Genomic DNA, 19,575 nt, shown 5'->3' on the forward strand with positions numbered 1-19,575 from the left:
AGCAAGACTTATCCTCCAATCATCGTCCAGAATCTTTACATGGTACTCTCCTATTGGAGTTAGAAAACCAGAGGCGGGATTTCAGCAGACGAGAGGACTGGGTAGTTGGATTCTACACGGCCTGGCGGACTGTTTCATGTCAGGAAAAAGGAAACGAAAACGTTACAAAATTATACATTCCTCATTGTACGGATTATTACACTAGCGCGGAGCCACTACTGAGTCGCCGTCTTGTGAGAACGGTTTGCAAAGTTGGTGAAAATTAACGTCCACTCCATGTTTAATCAGCGTGAAGCTAGCTAGCTGTTGTTAACTCATAAACACTCAATAGAAGACGCTAATGTCCGCTAGCAGCAATTAGCCAAATATTAAACGTTAGTAACAGTTGCTGTGCATAACGTCTGAAACGGTTATGTCGTGTCCTCGTCACTAACGTGACCGGGCCTTTCTTCACAGTTACCTCGCTAGCTAGACCAATAGCTGTTCTATGCATAAATACATTAATGTGTTCATAGCTAACACCTTGCCTACAGGCGCTCTTTGCTCTTAGCTAAAAAATTTGTTGTTTCCAAGCAGGCCTCCCACGTGGTACCCCCTTGTCAGGGGGCGGGGGGTTTAATAAGTTGTGGGTGTTATCTTGGCACCCAAACGTAGTTGTTAAGCGTCCACATTAGCTGATGTCGTGCGTTAGTTAATGGAGGCACTCTTTAGGTAAATGTACAAGACCCATGATAGTTTTCTTGCCTACTAGGATGAAACCTCTGGACTAGAGCTTGGTTCATCAGGAAAAAGACAGGAGACCAGGAAGGAAACAGGAAATAATTGTGAGTGGCCATGGCCTACTCCAGCTACAGCAACCTGAGCAGGGCTCAGCTTACCTTTGAGTACCTGCACACAAATTCGTAAGTACCGGCTTGCTGGGAATTAATCTGTGAACAGAATTATTATAACTAATGTTACAGACCACCAACTTGATACAGCATGCCAGCTCATCCATGTAAATATTTTGTGACATTAATGTTTGTACAGGTGGACCTGGACGCTATAAATATTCCATACACCAACCTAATCCAACCTGAAAAGTTGTTTTGAATTCTTGAATATGCTCCAGTTTCTTTGTGTGTCTGTTTGCATTTAATGATTTGCATCCAAAAATAGTTTAAGTCTGCATGGATCATTTAATTTTAAGTTATGTCATACTTTTAATGTATATCGGCTAACATTTACCAAAAAAAACTCTGTTGGTGTGTATTATGTTTGGAATCGGAAATCTGTGCAATTTACTTGCATCAATTGCTCATCTGGATTTAGTCAGAGACTGTTAATGCTAAAATGTTGCTAGTTCATGTAAGAGTTCACCTGAATCTCTTGTCCATGCTTGAATACTCTGTAGTGCACCAGTCAACACATTTAAGAACATAGATGATATCAGACTCTGGGCTCATTTCCAAATCCATTGCTAAGGGATTATGGACAGGTCAAGGGAGGGTTTAACCACAAGAGCAGGACTGAAACAATTATTGTTTGAGTAATTTACCAGATAAAATAGCTGGTGATGTTGGTTTCTTGTGATGGATATTTGTTATTAAATGTGATTCTTGGTGGACTAAATGATTAACCAGGTAATAGAAAAAAATGACACGTAATTGTTTAATGCACCTAGAGAAGAGTATTGAATACTTAAGAATAAGTGTGATTTATACTCATGGAAAGAGTACCCGTCGTCATTTGTTCTGTCACAACAAGACATTATCAGTATGTGATAATAAAGAAGAGGCTCAGGTACCATATATATTTGGGGTCCAAACAGATGGTAGGATCCTTTTTACAGGATGTGAAAATTTGTGGTTTTCAGTGAAGCAGTAAATGGAATCCTCTGTTCTGTTCACACTGACACACCTGTCTCAACAGACTAGAGAAAATGCAATAATAACCTTCCCAGAGAATATTAGTGTGGTGTTCAACAAGTATCTCTGACACATCCACTTTCTCTGTCCACTTTGTCTGTTATCTCATAAAATGCCTTTAAATAATCAATTATATTGTCTGTTTTCAGGACAACCCACGAGTTCTTATTTGGAGCCTTGGCAGAACTTGTGGACAATTCAAGGTATCCTAGATAACTTACATTAGCCTGATATTTCCCTATTAGTACTAAAAAAGTCTCACAGTTGGTTTATTTCTTTCACAGAGATGCTAATGCCACACGAATAGACATCTACACAGGTACACCTCAGAATAACTCACCCAGTTTCACACAAATTGAAGCATATATATTCATTTGTTGCTCCTAATATCTGTCTTTCACCTTCTTACTTTTCCAACAGAAAAAAGACCTGAGCTGCGGGGCGGCTACATGCTCTGTTTTCTGGATGATGGTATTGGAATGGACCCGAGTGAGTCACTTTATTGCCAGAGAAATCACTTCAAGCTACTCTTTAGTTCATGTTCAAGTTGCTTTGTGTGGATCCATTGTGAGGTTTTCTGATGGTTTATGTATTTTGTGTGTGAAATATAATGCCTCTATATCACCTCTTTTTTTAGATGAGGCAACCCATGTGATTCAGTTTGGAAAGTCCAGCAAACGGTCACCTGAGTCCACTCAGATCGGCCAGTATGGAAATGGACTCAAATCGTAAGACCTTAACGCAATTCTTTTGTAATTACAATATTGTGCGGTTTGTACACTAGTGTTTTAATAAATAAGTGCATGATTTAAAATGTGTTATTTTTTTCACAGTGGCTCTATGCGTATTGGCAAAGACTTCATCTTGTTCACAAAAAAAGGCAATGCGCTGACTTGCCTTTTCCTGTCGAGGACTTTCCATGAAGAAGAAGGGCTGGATGAGGTCAGAGTCAACTGTTAGACAAAGCTCTTAAATATTGGATGTCATCTTTTATTAGGGATGAGTTTGATTAACACATTAATTGATTACTAATTGGATATGTCTAATTGATAGAATTATTATAGTTAATTTCTATGTATTGTGCGTGCACAATAAATAAGTGATGGATATGAAAACAAAATAAATAATTCATTAACAATTGCTCCAATTTACATAAGTGATTTTTAAAAGTATTTTGGCAAAGTCAACAAACATGGTGTAGTAGTTGTAGGATACTTTAGTCTGTTTTATTTTAGGATTTCCCTGTAATCCCACCATGGGAACACACTGGTCTTTTGTTGTAATTGGAGCTTTTCAAAGATCTCTTGATTTTTGTATTTATGGCTTTTAATCATCTCTTTTCAGGTGATAGTGCCCCTCCCCTCCTGGGATCTGAAGACCAAGGAGCCGCTGACCTCTGATCCGGAGAAGTATGCCATAGAGACCGAGCTGATCTTCAAATACTCACCTTTCAAAAATGAACAGCAGCTGATGGAGCAGTTCAACAAAATAGAAAGCAGCAGTGGTAAGCATATTAATTTGTGCCTTCATATAAAGAGATTAATCTTGAGATGTCCATCAATTAGACAAGTTCATTGCCACTACTTCCAAAAATAAAACGTTAAAATGTCTTTGTCAATAACGTTATTTTTGTTGTGTCAATACATTTTTTTTTTTTTTTATTGTTTTGGGGAATGACATGGTGGATATTGATTGTGATGTTGACTTTTGTTTTGCATTTTGTTGAAAGGTACTCTTGTGATCATCTATAATCTGAAGCTGATGGACAGCAGAGAACCAGAGCTGGATGTAGAGACAGATCACCAAGACATATTGATGGCTGGTACACCTGTTGAAGGAGTGTAAGTATAGCCATTACTATGTGGGGTTCACAAAAGTGACTCCATTTAATAAAACTCTGACCCATGGTGAAAGGAATTATATTTTGCACATTACTTTATTTGATGTTGATTTCTCGCCCCTCTTACATAGGAAGCCAGAGCGGAGGTCATTCAGGGCGTATGCTGCTGTTTTGTACATCGACCCACGCATGAGGATTTTTATCCAGGGACATAAAGTCAGGACTAAAAGACTGTCCTGCTGTCTTTATAAACCAAGGTAATGTAATAACACAGTTAAACTTATAACTATAACCTCTGTATTCCAGTGATTAAACTTTTATTGGTGTTCTTGTTTTGTTGACAGGGTTTATAAATACTCATCGACTCGTTTTAAAACTCGTGCTGAGCAAGAAGTCAAGAAAGCAGATCATCTCGCTAAGATAGGTGAGTCTGTGGTGTATTTATTCACATTTTTCTTTAGTTGTAGTTGACTTGACTGAGCATGAGGGTTTTGTGTCACGTATTTCAGCGGAGGAGAAAGCCAGAGAGGCGGAGAGTAAGCGCCTGGCCCTCGAGGCCAGATTAGGAGAGGACGTGTCAAAAGATTCACGGGTAAGCCTAAAATTATATATTGATTGATTTCTGAAAAGCAAATGTGGGTGTGTCCATGTAAACAAGTTTGCAACTTGCACATACATTTTTGTCTAACAGCTTCATTGTAATTCGAAACCCTTACTTTAATCCAAACTTGTTAAGATTGAAGTGGGATTTGAGAGGGTCAGCAGTGGAATCGCACCTGATGCTCAGGTATCAGGTATGACAATCCATGATGTGTCTCTCCCCCTTCTCTTCCTCTAGGCAATTCTGAGGAAGGTTCAGGATTCAGCCATGATGCTTCAGCGTGATGCTGACATGAAGAAAAGGATTCTTGAAGCCAAACAGAAGTATGATAAACACTGTAAAACTTGATTTCTCTTATGTATAGATTCATAAACAACTAAAATCAAGTATTTGTTTCACCCCCCCACCCCATGTTGGTAGTATCAAAATTATAATAGTTACTGACCAACATAAATAATGTATAATGTTTATAGGAATTTGTCAGATATGATAAAGCACAGCTATATGTTTTGTTCTTGTATGTAAAGAAAGCAGTAGTTTGTACTATAAAAAAAAGTCACCTGACAGAACTCTTCAAAGCACTTTCTTTTTGCTGGGCTTTGTTTTTGTTCCTCAGAGCATTAAAGGAGCCCAAGGAGTTGAATTTTATATTTGGAGTAAACATTGAACAGAGGGACTTGGACGGGATGTTTGTGTACAACTGTTCTCGTCTCATCAAGATGTACGAGAAGACCGGACCACAACTGGAGGGAGGCATGTGAGTAAAATATACAGAGTAAAAAGTGACTATTTTTGAATGACTAAGAAAACTGTTTTACAGTTATATGATTTGTGTGTTTTAGGGCTTGCGGAGGTGTGGTTGGAGTAGTGGACGTCCCATATTTAGTTCTAGAGCCCACTCACAACAAACAGGACTTTGCAGATGCTAAGGAGTATCGACATTTACTGAAATCCATGGGGGAACATCTAGCTCAGTACTGGAAGGACAGTAACATTGGTGAGTTTCTTTGAATTGTTGTATTTCCTTTAGTTTGCAACACGTGAACTGCACGCTTAAAATAGAAAAATCATCAAATCTTAGGTTAGTCACCAATTGACCAGTTGTCAGGAGTCTGTATTTAAGCATTCAAATCATAGGATACTGAGACTTAAGGTGACTTGGCCCCAGCCCAAACTGCAACCAAAGACTGTCCTGTCTGATATAGGTGGCATGAGCAAGTCAGACATCAAGAGAGGGAGAGACAGGGATAGAGTAATGTTTGAGCCAGAGCAGAAGTGTAAGTAAATGTATTGTCGCAGGTCCAGTAAGGATCAAGTAGGAAGGTGTTCACTTCATAGATGTCTACTTTAAACATTTACTTCAGTATAATATTTTTTATATATTTTCCGTGTGCGCCCTGCAGCCCAGAAAGGCATAGTGAAGTTCTGGGATGAGTTTGGATATCTGTCTGCCAGCTGGTCTGCACCCCCATCATCAGAGACAAGATACAAGAGACGTCGGGCCATGGAGATACCACTTACTATTCAGTGTGGTTGGTACCAGATCCATACACACACTCATACTTGCACTGTATCTCAACAAACTAACTTATTACCACATACACACTCTGTTTTCAGATAAATGTTTAAAGTGGAGAACGCTACCTTTCCAGATGGATGCTGTGGACAAACGCTACCCAGACAGTTGGGTGTGTCTCATGAACCCTGACAGCACTCAGGACAGGTACACACTGAATGTTGTTTTATTGGATTTGTCTTTAATTTTGTAGTTCAGGTTATATTACAGTACAAGTATTTGTGTAATGTATGTATTGCATGCTAATTGTGTCACTACATTGCTTTTTTGAGTACACTGCAGCATTCCTACATACTACATAGTTTATGTATATTGTGTTTTAAGGTGTGATGCTCCAGAACAAAAACAGAATTTGCCATGTGGTATTCTAAAAAAAGACAAGTTGTCGACTGAAGACAAACAGAAAGAGCTGGCAGAGAAAATAAAACACCAGCAGGAGAAACTAGAGGCCTTGCAGGTAACTTATCCCTCTCTCACTATCTCTTTCTGTTCTGTTTTGTGTACATCAGGACATAAATATTGTATTTTCCCTACTTAGAAAACCAGCACGATCAAATCTGCAGCAGATGTAAAGAAGCTACCACTGGAAGTCAGCATGAAACCAACAGAGAGCTCCTCTCAGGTACAAACTCTACCTACCATGTGGAGGACTGAAACTGCAAAAATGGATAAATAACTCAATAATGACTCAATACATAAAATTACATGCCATTAAATGCACCAAAAATTAATACAGGCATTTATTACGTAATAAAATATGACAGACTGATATTTCAGTTTTTTTATTTTCTTCTGTATTTATTTACCTTTGTATTAATTCCCCTATTTACTTTCCCATTTAAATTTCCATCATGTTCATTTATTTACTTATTTCCAAGAACATGCAGTGTAGACAACACTGCTTGAACTTTTCAGACCCCTTTAGCAACTTTTTTTTTTTTTTTTTTAAATACCCAAGGACAAATCTAGTGACCTTTTGGTCAAACATTAGCTACTGCTCCACTGGAACACGTCTCTATGCGGATGTAAATGAGCTTCTAACTTTCTCTCTGAGTGATCATTTTATACCCGAAATCACATCACAGCCATTGTCCTTAACTTTTTTTTGTCAGAAGCCGTTGCGGTTATAAAATCATCAGGATTTTAGCAGTGCAGAACAGCAGCAAAACGTGCAGAACAACATGTAAATGGCAACAACTTTATTGGAAAATTCAGCTGTATTAAAATACTGCACATGTGAGCACAGAGAACAGGAGAGACGCAGAAGATCAGTTTAAACTGTTCCTGCATTTTATGTCCCCACACTTTGAAAAGTAGTTTCTTACCGTCCTGCTCAAACATTGTTCATCATAGTTAGTACTCTATTACTGATGGAAAGTGAAAGGAAAATTTCAGAGAAAAAAATACAAATGAGCATTACTTACTTATTACTTGTCAGTGTGCTTTTTGCTGTTTTAAAAATTCAAAATAAACATGTTTTTTAGATTTTGGAAAAAGAAAATATGGACAAACTAAAAATTAGTTTTGTCTGGTGCATTCACAATGACTTCTCATACTCAACATGTCCTAGACAATGTAGCCCACTAACGCTGCTGCTGGCGGTGAACTTGTTTTTAATTCATTCTCTCCTTTTAAATGTTGTTTGTTGTCTCCTTTTTCTGTGTTCTTGGTGCAGGCAACTAGATCTTCAGAGAGGACCATAACAAGGCCCCGCTCTCCACCACTCCCAGCTCACCTCAAAAATGCCCCAAGTACCCCTCCATCTCGTGCCGCTTCTCAGCGGCCCTCCCGGACACCTGCTGCTCCTCCACCACCATCCAAAGTTGAACCATCCAGGTCTAGAGCTGCAGCAAAGCCTCCTCCACCTCCAGCAAAACCCTCACCCAAAACTACTGCCAAAACACCTCCACCCAGCCGCAGCTCACGGGTAAGTTACACGCTTTAGGAAGTACTCAATTAATTCCACAGTACAAAGGCCAAGTTAGAGAAAGTTATGAACATATCTAACAGTTAACACCAAAAACTATGTGAAAAGTGATATCTGTAACCCTCTATAGATAAATGCCAAAGCATCATCTGCTGGACAACGCAAGAGAATTATAGAGCAGGAGGACAGTGAGGAAGAGGAGGAGGAGGAAGAGGAGGAGGAGGAGGAAGAAGAGGAAGAGAGTGAAGAGGAAGAACCACAGACAAAGAAATCCAAGATGGCTTCAGCAGCTGGTAACTCTGGGAAAGTGGTAGAGAAGGCCCCACCTCCCAAACGTGGCAAGTTGGACGAGGTAACTGCACACTAGAGTTCACGCGTGTGAGTAGATTGTTCTTGGCATCAGGTCAGAAACACAGTCAAATTTCTAATCTTACTGAAAATACACCAGCAGCAAAAGCAAATGTTTAACACAAAACTCAACAGAAGACAATGAACTTGGTTTATAAAATGAGAATATTACCAACTTTACTTAAACCATTCGCTTCATTTGTGTGAATTGGCCTGAGTGTGTCAGTCTTGATTTGTGGTGCATTGTGCAACTTGCTGTAAGGACTCTGCTGTGAATGTATGTGCTGCAGTCTCTTCTTTGTCTGCTAGCTGTCATGCCCCCTCAGTACTGCTTGTGTCATGTGTGAGCTATGATAATTCCATGAAGTGAATAAATGAATGAGAGGAGACAGATGTGAACAAAACTGATGCTGCTTGCAGCATCAGTATGTGTGCATCCATTAAACCTATTGGCTTATAAAGGTTACTCAGATTCCATCCACCCTTTTCTTTATGGTATCTGAACATGAGCAACTAAATTGCAATAATAAAATACATGCCGCTCCTCGTGTCCATAAATAGGCTGTATTTACCCTTTATCTTTAAAGTTTATTTATTTGGTTTTTATTTCTAAATATCTATATTCTGTATTTATTTACCATGTTGCTTATCAGAGCAGAAATTGAGCTGTGTTCATCCTTAAAAACATGAGCACAGCAACAAAGCCTCAGGAGATCGTGGCATTTGTGGCACTAAGACATTTTCTGATTGGACACGCCTGTGTTTCCATGGGCAAATCTTATCAGGGGGCTTTGAACCAAACTGCAGTGAGCACTGCTTAATTGTCTTCCGACAGTATTTGGATGGCTGGCAAGATGGTGACGTTGAAATCAATTTCAGCCCCATAAAGTGAAGAAAAGAAGGAAGTACAGGCTTTCCTGGGTAGATACATCAGTTACTAAACCTTCAATCAGAGCCCATCTGCTGTTGACCTTGCAGGTTAAAACACACTCCCAGGCTGAGAAGAAAGGGGTGTCTACTCCTACACGGCAGACACCAGCCTCTGTCCCTAAATCCATTACTACACAACAGCATGGGGCTAAAGCCAAGGTAGCTTCAATCAATCCCTCTTCTCTAATACGCCCAAATAAAGCAAAGCTGCATCCACTCTCACAACTTATAATATATAATATTTAAGCTGATCTGGGTTTTCTGTCGGATAATAATTTTCCCATCTAACAATCCTCTCTTTAAACAAAAGTTTGTCTCTAACAGCTCTCTGAAATCAAGCATGCAATTCTCAACCACAGATTGACGTCACACTGGGGCTTTCACTTCTTCGATTAACAGTGATCTTTTAACCTCACTCAAACTTTTCATCAAATGATATTTCTGTGGCTGGTGTGGTGATTATGGTTGTTTTGTTTGCAGACACCTGAGAAGGCTCCACAGCAGGAACCAGAGAATGACACTAAAAATGCTCAGAAAGGTGAGAGGATGGACTGCTCTACACTAACATGTATCACACATAACTGGAAAAAGAAAGCTCTAATTGTTACCCGTTTTTACAGATAAGGGTCTTCTAGTTGAAGTTCGTGTCAATAAGGAGTGGTACACAGGCAAAGTCATTGCTGTGGAGGCAAATAAACAGAGTGTCCGCTGGAAAGTGAAGTTTGACTATGTACCTCGATCCACCCCTAAAGACCGATGGTAAGATACTGTGTCTGTGTTGCTGCAATCATTGCACGTTCTGTTGACATGCCAGATAATTAACATCTTATACATACATATATGTGTGTGTGTCTGAAAAGGGTGTTCAAGGGTAGTGATGAAGTTCGGTTGATGCGGCCACCATCTCCAATCTCTCAGACACCTGACACCCAACAGGAGACAGAGAGGGGGCTGGCACCCATGGAGCCAGACACTACTCAGCCAGGAACCAGTCGAGAGGTGACAGACAGCCTGGTCACCATGTTGAGGTGAGCTGGATATAATGACCTGGTGCTGTTACCACACACTTTGTAAACACTGATAGCCAGGACCCATGAATCACTCTTCATTAAAGTGGCATAGCACCGTGGTGTGTTCACTGTGCTGTTTATGTTTCCAGGACAATGCTGCGTTACTTCTTCCCTCCTGCTTTTCGGATTCCAAAGGATGATGTTAACAGCATGACGGCTGAGGAGTTAGTGGCCTTTCCCTTGGTGAGATAGATGGTAGATGAGTTGATAAATAGATTTTTAGCTTAATTTTGACCTTAAAATGAATATGTAGTTTTTGAAATAATACTTAACAGAATTGAGAATATGTTTATATATTTATACTATTGTGTTTCTTTGAGTACAGATTGGTGGTATATTAATGTGTTTTTCCCCTCCATGTAGAAAGAATATTTCCAGCAATATGAATCTGGTCTCCAGTCATTGTGTAACTCATACCAGAGCAGAGCTGATGCCAGGGCCAAAGCTGTGGAAGAGAAGAACAACAGCACTGAGGTAAAACTGAAGGAGGCAGACGAGAAACTCCAGAAACTACGAACAAACATTGTAGCACTTCTGCAGAAAGTACAAGAGGTAAGATTGTTTACTGCGTTATCTGTACTGCACATTATTGGTGGCTCAAACAACATCTTTTCTTCAAAATAACTTTTTTTTTTTTTTTTTTTTTTAATCACACTCTTAGGACATTGACATAAACACAGATGACGAGCTTGACGCCTACATAGAGGACCTCCTTACCAAGGGTGATTAAAGAAGACAGAAAAGAAAAATATAAAAGAGAAGACATGCACATAAACAGACTGGCAGTTTTCATTCCAGCCATTACTTGCTGACGGCCCTCTGAGGACTAATGCTTATGTGCAGTGTTGGCTGTGAATATTTAGGAATATTTTCATTGTTGATCCTTCCATATGTTAAATCAGATTGTCATAAGTTTGATCTTTGATTTTGATCGTTCCAGCGGTTAGGCAGCACCAACATAATCTTTGAGTTTGGGCAAGTTCTTTGGTGTTTCTACATTGTCTGATAGCCCTCTGGCCTGTGGTTTTCTTTTTAGTCTTTTTTATATTATTCCTTATATACTGTATGTTAAGCTATGTTTAAGCCATCCTGTCCTGATTGACCTTTGAAATGATTTGTGTAGGTTTAATAGAATTTAAGCTCCATTTATATAGTCAACTAATTCTGTGACAAACTGCAGACTACATTTGTTCCAGACTATATTTGTTTTGATCCATCATTGGGTGAGAATTGGAAGTGAATCAAGACTTGGGTTTGACTGGGCTGTGCTCTGCACTGTAACCTTTACTTAAACATTAACTTTTAATTTTGTACACTAACAACACATCAGTGTTGCCCATTACCTTCCTCCATCCTGGTCTGTCTATCAAGCAAACCAGATAAATCTTTTAAGGTTGGGTGATGTACCACACCCACAAACAATAACTACTTACTGGGTTTTATCAGTATGAGTATTCCCTTAAATCCCTCCTGCATTTGATCTATGACTGTTCTGTGTTTATTTTTGGAAAAAAAAAATCTCACTTTAATGCAAAGGTTGTGTGTTCATAATTATTCAGTGCCTGTGTTCTTCCTTTTGAACAGATTTTTAACATGTCATGGAAATGTTTTATTAAACAGTGCATGCTTTCAAGTCTTTTTGTTCTGGTTGGAACAAAGGATTCTGTATTTTTGACAAATCTTTACTTAAAACAATAAAACAGGCTCAGCAACACCTATGATGCATGTATGTCTGTTATGTTTATGTCTATTTGCTAAATAACAGAATGTTGGTTGTGGGAAATTAACATTAACATGAATGTTAAAAATGAAGTGATTAAGTGTTAGTCTCAAAAACTTTCTTTTAAGGTTTCTGTCACTGTCCCACTGAAATAAAGGTAAATGGAAATTTAAGTTGTTTAACTCAACAATGTGTCTTTTATGACAACCCATGAGTTTCAGGTGTTGTGAGCACCATAACTGCAATTCCCTTCACCTTAACTGTATTGGATTTAAGGCATAAATCACATAAATGTATGCAAATAAAAGCTAAACTACCTGCATACCACTTCAGTGAGACACATTTTTTTTTAATACTTTTTTTTTAATAATAATTAATCTGAAAGTATTTCTATAACATCTGTCCCATATACGTGACAGAGTTTTTATATTAGTGTTGGATTGCTCTGGCTGGTTTGTCCACGGTAATGCGAGTGATGGCCGGCTTGACCACAGTGGTAAGTACCTACTGGTTCATATTTCTAGACGGTTGATAAAACTGCAATATACAGTGCAACAATGAGAATATCTCTATTACATTATCTAATCGATAATAATTTAATACACAATGCATTATAATCTCTGACATTTTCATTTGGCCAACAGCGTTGCCAACCTGTTGCCAACACGTCCAGAGTAGGGAGAAGGTGGACCACAAAAACCACACCACAGACCACTCACTAACTGGTCCGGACCGCCACCGTCAGCGCCCCCTGGTGGTAGTAACCAGTGGTCCGTTTCAGCGACCATGGTCGGTGGAAGAGACCGCTGATTTGGCTACAACCCCTGTGGATGTAAACACTGCCGGTGTTAGGTAAGAGTGTTAGTATTTATTTTACATATGCAAAGACTTAAGTTTTACTTGCAGATAAGTCAGTTTTTATAAATTGAGTAATTGGTGTGAACTAGTACAAAGTCAATGAAAACGAATACAGAAATGGTTAGTAAACTGTTAGCTTATTAGCTTGTTAGCTTGATAGCTTGTTTAGCTGTTATGGTTATTGCAGAGTGAAGATTGTACACAGTCGAATGGAGTAGGGCCAGGCGAACAGTGGGGCTGGTATCTTGTTACCTGTGTTAACCATTAGACTATAATTAAATTACATAAAAGTAGGTTACTGATTCAAATGTTAAACTAGTATCTGCAAAAAAAAAAAAAAAAAAAAAAAAAAAGAGCAGCGGAATCGAATGAACTTTAACCCAGTTTTGTGAACTCCAGTCTGGTTGTTCCCTAACCAAGTTACTTTGAGTTTAAGGTTTATTTTCACATATATTCTTAATTAACTAGACACAATATTCTCTCATTCAGTACTCTCTGGTAGATATCACTGAAACCCATTATTTGGTTTGTTTTTCCTGTCAAGTTGTGGACAGAAATAGTTTGCTGCTATATTAAACTAATTTAACAAGAACATACAATGTTCTTGATCAATTGAAATTAGCGAACTAACTGCATATTTAAATAATATATTGAGTAGAAAATTTTAGCACTTCTGTTATGAATAAAAATATACTATGGATTCAAATACAGTCAAGCGTAATATAAATACATGTGTATGTTTGTACAATTCTGTTAAAAAATATTAGAAAATATGGCTTCATAACAGTTGAATGGGTACCAGCACTGAGGAGTGTTGTAGCTCAAACCAGATTGTTATGAATTATGATGTTAGCCTAAAGTCATAGTCAGTAAGAGCAGTTCACATGAGTGTAACACTGGTAACAATGTGTGGCTTTGCAGCAGTGTTAGTGAATACTGCTTGAATTCTAGGGGTGTGATAATTGTGATTAGCCTTTAAAAATGTAAATAGTAGGCACATTTTTGATTGTGATCTGCCTGATTGCCCTTTCATGTATGTGCTGTTGCAACATTAATGACTTTTTGGTAGAAAAAAATAAAACAATATACGTGAAGTATTGAATTATCCCCAATTATCTAGCCTTAACATTGATGGCTTCAGTGTATTGGAGTATGATGGGAGTCTCAGAAATGCCAGATATTGTATGTAGAGGAAAGAGGAAGAGCTACTGCCATCCAAAAACATGAGCAATAGGAAAACACAGCAAGAAACATAAGCTCATGCTGAATAATTCTATTGAAAAATATGTCATTAACCTATAAAAAAGTTTATGGTTTAACCAAGACACACAATACTATATTTTGGATTCCTGTTAATGACTGATTGAATGAAACCAATAATTTTCCCAGAATGCTGCATCTCATAACACTGTGCTGATATTCTCACCTCAGACTGCAGGTCTTGAACCATGTCCGTGCGCACAGTCCTCCTGAACCGCCGTGTAGCTGGAGGCTGCAGCAAGGTGTGGTGTGGTGTTCCTCGACCACTCGTGCACATCAGATCAGCCAGTGTAGCTGAGCCAGGCACAAGAAGATCTGATGAAGAACACCTCTGGGAAGCAGCGAGCCACATGCCATTTTCCAGAGCCAGGATAGGTTCTTTCTTTCAGGAAAGGTCTGTGCTGAGGAATCCTTTTCTGGAGGACACCTTGCTCAGAGGATACCTGAGGAGACACCTACCCCAGGAGGTGAGCACAGCTGTGTCTTCATCTGGTTTTGTTCCAAAGTTCATCTCAATCGTATTCCCAACTAAAAGCATTTAAATTTGTGTAAACAGTCAGGCACGATCTATCTTGTCAGGCAAATAATCTATGTAAATGTATATGTATGTACTTCACAGGCAGCTCTCTCAGACTTGTGTGCATTTGGAGAGCGCGTGGTGAATGAGGTAGACGAGTGGGGCAGAGAGTGTGAGGTTACCCCACCACGGCTGGTACATTTTGACCCCTGGGGTTGCAGAGTGGACCACATCGTGACCTCCCCGGCCTGGAAACGCATGAAAGACCTGTCAGCGCAAGAGGGACTGGTTGCCATTGGTTATGAGAGGTCATTTGGGGAGTGGAGGTTAGGAGACTGTTGTGCTTCAGTTCAGTGAACAGTGTTTCCAAATGAGAAACTAAGAAAGTGTGTGTGTGTGTGTGTGTATGTGTTGTTGTTGTTGTTCCTCCTCCAGTCGTGTGTACCAAATGAGCAAGCTGTACATCTTCTCTCCCTCCTCTGGTCTCTACACCTGTCCTCTGGCCATGACTGATGGAGCTGCTAAAGTCATCCAGGTGTGTCAGAAAAACAAAGCTTCTGACTAACATCATGTGCTGGGTGTCTTTAACCAGTACCATCATTACATGTACTTAAGTAATGACAGAGCTGGGTGATGGGAAAGATCCTTCTCAGTTGCTGTATCCCAAAATTCAGAATTAGACTGATTAGACAAAATGAAATTTACAGCAGTACATGTAAACGTGTTCTTATTTCTACCTGATTTCTCCCATCAACCTGTTGTTTTTGAGCTCAAGAGTATAGTGAGTGATTGTCTGGCTGTGTATGTGAAGTCCATAGGTGCTTCGTGGCCAGTAGATGAAGCCTACAGTCGTTTGACCACGCGTCAGCCTGAACGTTTCTGGACATCTGGACAGTGGATGACAGAAAGACAGGGAGGATCTGATGTGGGTCAGTTCTGACACTCACAGTTGAACCAGCATCAACGTCATCCTATAAATTAGAAGCTACTTACAGCAGTGGCTACTTTCCATATTATGTTCCAGTTGATACTTCATTTTTGTTATCTGTGGAAGAACTTTTTTCGCTTTTTGGCTTTGTTATGCAGAACAAGGGTAACTGTAACTTGTAATGCGCCATGAGTTTCTTCTCAATGTCTTGCATGTCATCAGGCAGCGGCACAGAGACAGTAGCTGTTCCCCAGTCAGATGGTTCATATAAACTTCACGGCTTCAAGTGGTTCACCTCTGCTACAGACGCTGACATGACTCTCACACTGGCCAGAGTGCAGGACACAACGGGTGCCACCACAACGGTACAACTCACTCCTCACACCTGCACTTCTTTATCATCACTTTGTCTGTGAATCACTTATAAAGTGCTTCCATCGCTCTGTGTGTGTATGCCTGTCTCTGTCCCGCAGGGTAGCAGGGGTTTGTCTCTGTTCTATGCAGAGGTGAGTCGAGATGAGGGCGGCCGACTGAGGGGTATAGAGGTTCAAAGACTGAAGGACAAGCTGGGCACACGACAGATGCCGACTGCTGAGCTACTGCTGGATGGTCTGCCAGCACACAGGGTCAGTTACACATCACTCATTTATAACAGAAATTATTAACAGCGGATCCCTTCTTCTTTTTATGCAGATCTAATGGATGCCTGTGTTACAGCAAAGCTAAACAGGGTCGGGTACAGCTCACTATGTTAATACTAAAGGTTTGTGCAGTGGGAATAAGATTAACCTTTCTGGTGCTATTCTGCCAAGTGGAAAATTCATAGTGATCTTGTTTGCTAATCTTCTATAACAAAGAGGTATTTCCTGTTAAAAGGCCTAGAAGTATACCAAAACCAACCAATGACTTTATATGGAGGGAGTCAAATTGTCCAGAAAAGTTGACCTGAAAGCAGTCGAGAGATGCATAGTATTGCAGTAGTCATTGATTAGTGTTGATATCAAAAATGCTTCATGGAACTCTAACAATGAATGCCTCAAAATGTGCAACAATTTTCTTCTAATGTATTCTTACATGAAAACTATGACAATTACATTTTTAGTATTAATTTATAGTGTAACAATAAATACATAAATACTACATGCTAATACCTTACAGTATATATTGCATACTTGTCATAGTATACTGTGTTAGCAGTTAGTATATGAAACATCATCTTACTTTACCTTTTTATACCAACAGGAAATGTCTATGATAATCACTATGACCAGCTTCTCTTACCTCATACTCCATTACGAGAACCATTTCTATTTGGAAACACAATGCTACCTATTAAGGAAACAAGACACATGCTGAAATGCCTTTGTGATTTAATCGTTCTGTTGAAACGACAGACAGTTGATTTGTTCATTTGTGATTACATGAATATGTCTAAATCCTTGACATCTTTATTCCCTCTCTACATGAACAGCTCTCAGAGGAAGGGAGAGGTGTGGCCTCCATAGCTAACATGCTGACTATAACCAGGATCCACAACAGCGTCTCTGCTGCAGCCGCAATGAGAAGGCAGGATGCGACTTATACTACCGCACAGCACTAATTTCTAAAAACATGCTACAAATAAGCTGATTAATAATAATAGGTGTGATTGTGTGTGTTCACAGGGTGGTCCAGTTAGCTCGTGACTATGCCACCCGCCGCAGTGCTTTTGGAAAGCTTCTTAAAGACCACCCACTGCACATGCAGACTCTCGCTAGGATGGAGGTAAGCTGACGGGGTGAACAAACTACACAAACTCTATACAGTGTTTCCCCTCACGCCTCACCCACGCACCCTTCTGTCATGGACAGGTGGAGACTCGCGGAGCGTTCCTCCTTGTGATGGATGTGTGTCGTCTGTTGGGCCGAGAGGAAAGCGGCATGGCGACCCAGCTTGATACTCACCTCCTTCGTCTGCTCACTCCTGTGGTCAAACTGTACACTGGGAAGCAGGTGCACGGCTTATACAAGTACGTTTTGTGATTGTAAACTGTCGTTTGATATTGCTGAAAACAACCATTGGTCCTTGTGTTGTTTTCGTCTCAGGCGGTGGCTGTAGTGTCGGAGGGTTTGGAAAGCTTTGGTGGACAGGGCTACATCGAGGATACCGGGTTGCCTGGACTGCTTCGTGATGCACAGGTGAGATCAATACCGGAAAAAACTATAGTATTTCACACTTTGTTTTTTTTAAGCTTACGCATCTCTTTTTTCCTCTCAGGTGTTGAGTATTTGGGAAGGTACAACAAACGTTCTCTCTCTGGATGTGCTGCGCTGTGTGGCTCGGAGCTCAGGAATGGTTCTCCACGCTTACTTCACCCATGTTAAGGTACGGGGTCAGGAATAGATCCGGTCAGATAAGTTTAGTAATTAATCTATGACAGAGCTGATCAGGAATGAGAGGTGCACTTTTCCTCTTCTTGTAGTCCCTGCTCGCAGGTGCATCAAGTGTTTCCTCTTTGGCCCCAGCAGTGAATACAGTAGACGGTGCTCTCTCCGAACTGCAGAAGTTTGTTGAAGTAGCAGCCACCAGAGCACCCACCTACCTGGAGCTGGCAGCCAGAGACCTGGCTTACAGCCTGGCTCGCATCTACACTGGTATGTACTGAACAAACAAACACATAATATTAGACCTGCAACAATCAATCAAAAAATTATCAGCAACAATTTTAGCAAAAATTACACTCTTTGGTGTCACCTTCTCAAACGTGGAGATTTAATGTTTTCCTTTGTCATATATCGAAGTGAACTAAATATCTTTTTGTTGTAGACTGATATTTGAAAACATAGACAGTATACATTTTTTTCACATTTCATAGACCAAATGATAAGGCGATTAATCAAGAAAAAAATCAGTGAAATCCGTTTTGTAAGCCCTGTGCAAAGTCACATTTTACTTCATACACCTGACCCTCTGTGTACACTGACTGCATGTCAACAGGTGCCCTTCTCATCGACCATGCTTGTTGGAAAGGAGCCTCTCCATCTGACACCTATGCAGCTCTCAGGTTAAACAAACATTAGAAAAAGTCAATTTTCACTTATCGAATGTTTAAAAAGAGAATGCAAATGTTGCATTCATTCATTATATGTTTTTATTTTCCTTCATCAGATGGTGTGAACAGGATTTGTGTCCTGTGGTGACTAAACAGGCGAAAGGCTGCTATGATCCCAGCACTCCACCACTTGATGCTGCGCTGGTGTACGACCAGCCGACATGAGGCTGAATGTGTCTCTTGGTCTGCCATTTCTGTGCCTCACTTTAATTCTGTGGCAGAACTCATCACTTTACCCCACAGGTTTTTGACTGAGACCCTGCGTTTATGAAAAATGAGAGTCCACTTCCCAATAAGCACATCAGTGGAGCTAAAAATGAAGCTTCTACTACATTGAATATGTTAATGTGAAACATTTATGTGGTTCTGTGTTTTTGATGATTACTTATGTATATAAAGTATTTGTATTTTTGTCTGCAGTAAATATGGAATTATGGATACATGATTTTTGGAGGCCTGTGACGTGATAAATAAAACATTTTCACATTCACAGTCATAATTACTTGCATAGTGACTCAAAAGGCAAGCGTACCAAAAGATCAACAGATCAACAAATTAACTAGAGCACAGGTCAGAGGCAAGAGGAGCCCTGACTGACGCAGATGCAGCAGGGACTGATACATGGTGCCTTCAGGAACTGTCGGAAAAATTATATGTAGCTCAAAACTATGCAAAATATGTGTTCTTTGCAGTTTAGCACAGTTAATATGCTACCTCATACTTTTAAATCGTGCTGGGATTAATACCCTTGTATATTTACTGTATAAGTGTGTCTTGATTGTGTGCATCTGTATGGAAAAAAGGCAAAGGGTGCTGACAATGGTACCAAGTGTCATAAAATAATCAAAATATAACCCGTGAAATATAATTTATCCACTCTTCTACAGTTACTTAGTAAGTTAGTTCTATAGTTTTAACAATATGTTACATAGTTGAAGACCTGTTCAGTCCCGAGTTTACGACGAGTCCGTGAACGCGGCACACGCTTGGTTGGAAAAACAG

The 19,575-nt window shown here is 39.8% G+C and overlaps 2 protein-coding genes across 5 annotated transcripts; both read left to right on the forward strand.

Annotated features, from left to right (window-relative positions):
• Positions 1–81: 81 nt before the first annotated feature.
• Positions 82–12,092, forward strand: morc2 (MORC family CW-type zinc finger 2). 2 transcript variants are annotated; one of them, XM_023413575.2, is made up of 28 exons: positions 82–251; positions 752–902; positions 2,057–2,110; positions 2,192–2,226; positions 2,328–2,396; positions 2,545–2,635; positions 2,741–2,849; positions 3,252–3,411; positions 3,637–3,748; positions 3,879–4,004; positions 4,092–4,171; positions 4,257–4,339; positions 4,586–4,671; positions 4,965–5,105; positions 5,191–5,345; positions 5,752–5,880; positions 5,966–6,071; positions 6,249–6,381; positions 6,463–6,546; positions 7,600–7,851; positions 7,982–8,203; positions 9,178–9,288; positions 9,610–9,667; positions 9,750–9,888; positions 9,990–10,157; positions 10,289–10,382; positions 10,563–10,751; positions 10,861–12,092. In XM_023413575.2, the coding sequence occupies exons 2-28, from the start codon at positions 835–837 to the stop codon at positions 10,927–10,929; spliced, it is 3,123 nt and encodes a 1,040-aa protein (XP_023269343.1). In that variant the 5' UTR covers positions 82–251; positions 752–834; the 3' UTR covers positions 10,930–12,092. The 2 variants fall into 2 exon arrangements, with proteins under 2 accessions (XP_023269343.1, XP_023269344.1); XM_023413576.2 differs by lacking the exon at positions 9,178–9,288.
• Positions 12,093–12,678: 586 nt separating this feature from the next.
• LOC111660384 (acyl-CoA dehydrogenase family member 11) lies at positions 12,679–19,072 on the forward strand. Of its 3 annotated transcripts, XM_023413646.2 has the most exons (15): positions 12,679–12,771; positions 14,209–14,504; positions 14,657–14,880; positions 14,990–15,089; positions 15,366–15,483; positions 15,705–15,847; positions 15,956–16,108; positions 16,954–17,048; positions 17,147–17,246; positions 17,333–17,473; positions 17,567–17,659; positions 17,739–17,846; positions 17,944–18,115; positions 18,459–18,525; positions 18,630–19,072. In XM_023413646.2, the coding sequence occupies exons 2-15, from the start codon at positions 14,226–14,228 to the stop codon at positions 18,736–18,738; spliced, it is 1,902 nt and encodes a 633-aa protein (XP_023269414.1). In that variant the 5' UTR covers positions 12,679–12,771; positions 14,209–14,225; the 3' UTR covers positions 18,739–19,072. The 3 variants fall into 3 exon arrangements, with proteins under 3 accessions (XP_023269414.1, XP_023269415.1, XP_023269416.1); XM_023413647.2 differs by lacking the exons at positions 18,459–18,525; positions 18,630–19,072 and having other exon boundaries at positions 17,987–18,117; XM_023413648.2 differs by lacking the exons at positions 18,459–18,525; positions 18,630–19,072 and having other exon boundaries at positions 17,990–18,115.
• Positions 19,073–19,575: the final 503 nt, after the last annotated feature.

Source organism: Seriola lalandi, unplaced genomic scaffold (genome assembly GCF_002814215.2).
Source record: "Seriola lalandi dorsalis isolate HSWRI2012SDOR001 ecotype SW California unplaced genomic scaffold, Sedor1 jcf7180002054517, whole genome shotgun sequence".
Taxonomy (NCBI): Eukaryota; Metazoa; Chordata; class Actinopteri; order Carangiformes; family Carangidae; genus Seriola; species Seriola lalandi.

Excerpts from the sequence above, each read along its gene's own strand:
- morc2 (XM_023413575.2), top strand. The coding sequence starts at position 835 with ATGGCCTACTCCAGCTACAGCAACCTGAGCAGGGCTCAGCTTACCTTT. Across the intron at positions 903-2,056 it reads GAGTACCTGCACACAAATTC|GACAACCCACGAGTTCTTAT; the intron begins GTAAGTACCGGC and ends GTCTGTTTTCAG. Across the intron at positions 9,289-9,609 it reads AGCATGGGGCTAAAGCCAAG|ACACCTGAGAAGGCTCCACA; the intron begins GTAGCTTCAATC and ends TTTTGTTTGCAG.
- LOC111660384 (XM_023413646.2), top strand. The coding sequence starts at position 14,226 with ATGTCCGTGCGCACAGTCCTCCTGAACCGCCGTGTAGCTGGAGGCTGC. Across the intron at positions 15,484-15,704 it reads ACAGGGAGGATCTGATGTGG|GCAGCGGCACAGAGACAGTA; the intron begins GTCAGTTCTGAC and ends GCATGTCATCAG. Across the intron at positions 17,847-17,943 it reads CTTACTTCACCCATGTTAAG|TCCCTGCTCGCAGGTGCATC; the intron begins GTACGGGGTCAG and ends CTCTTCTTGTAG.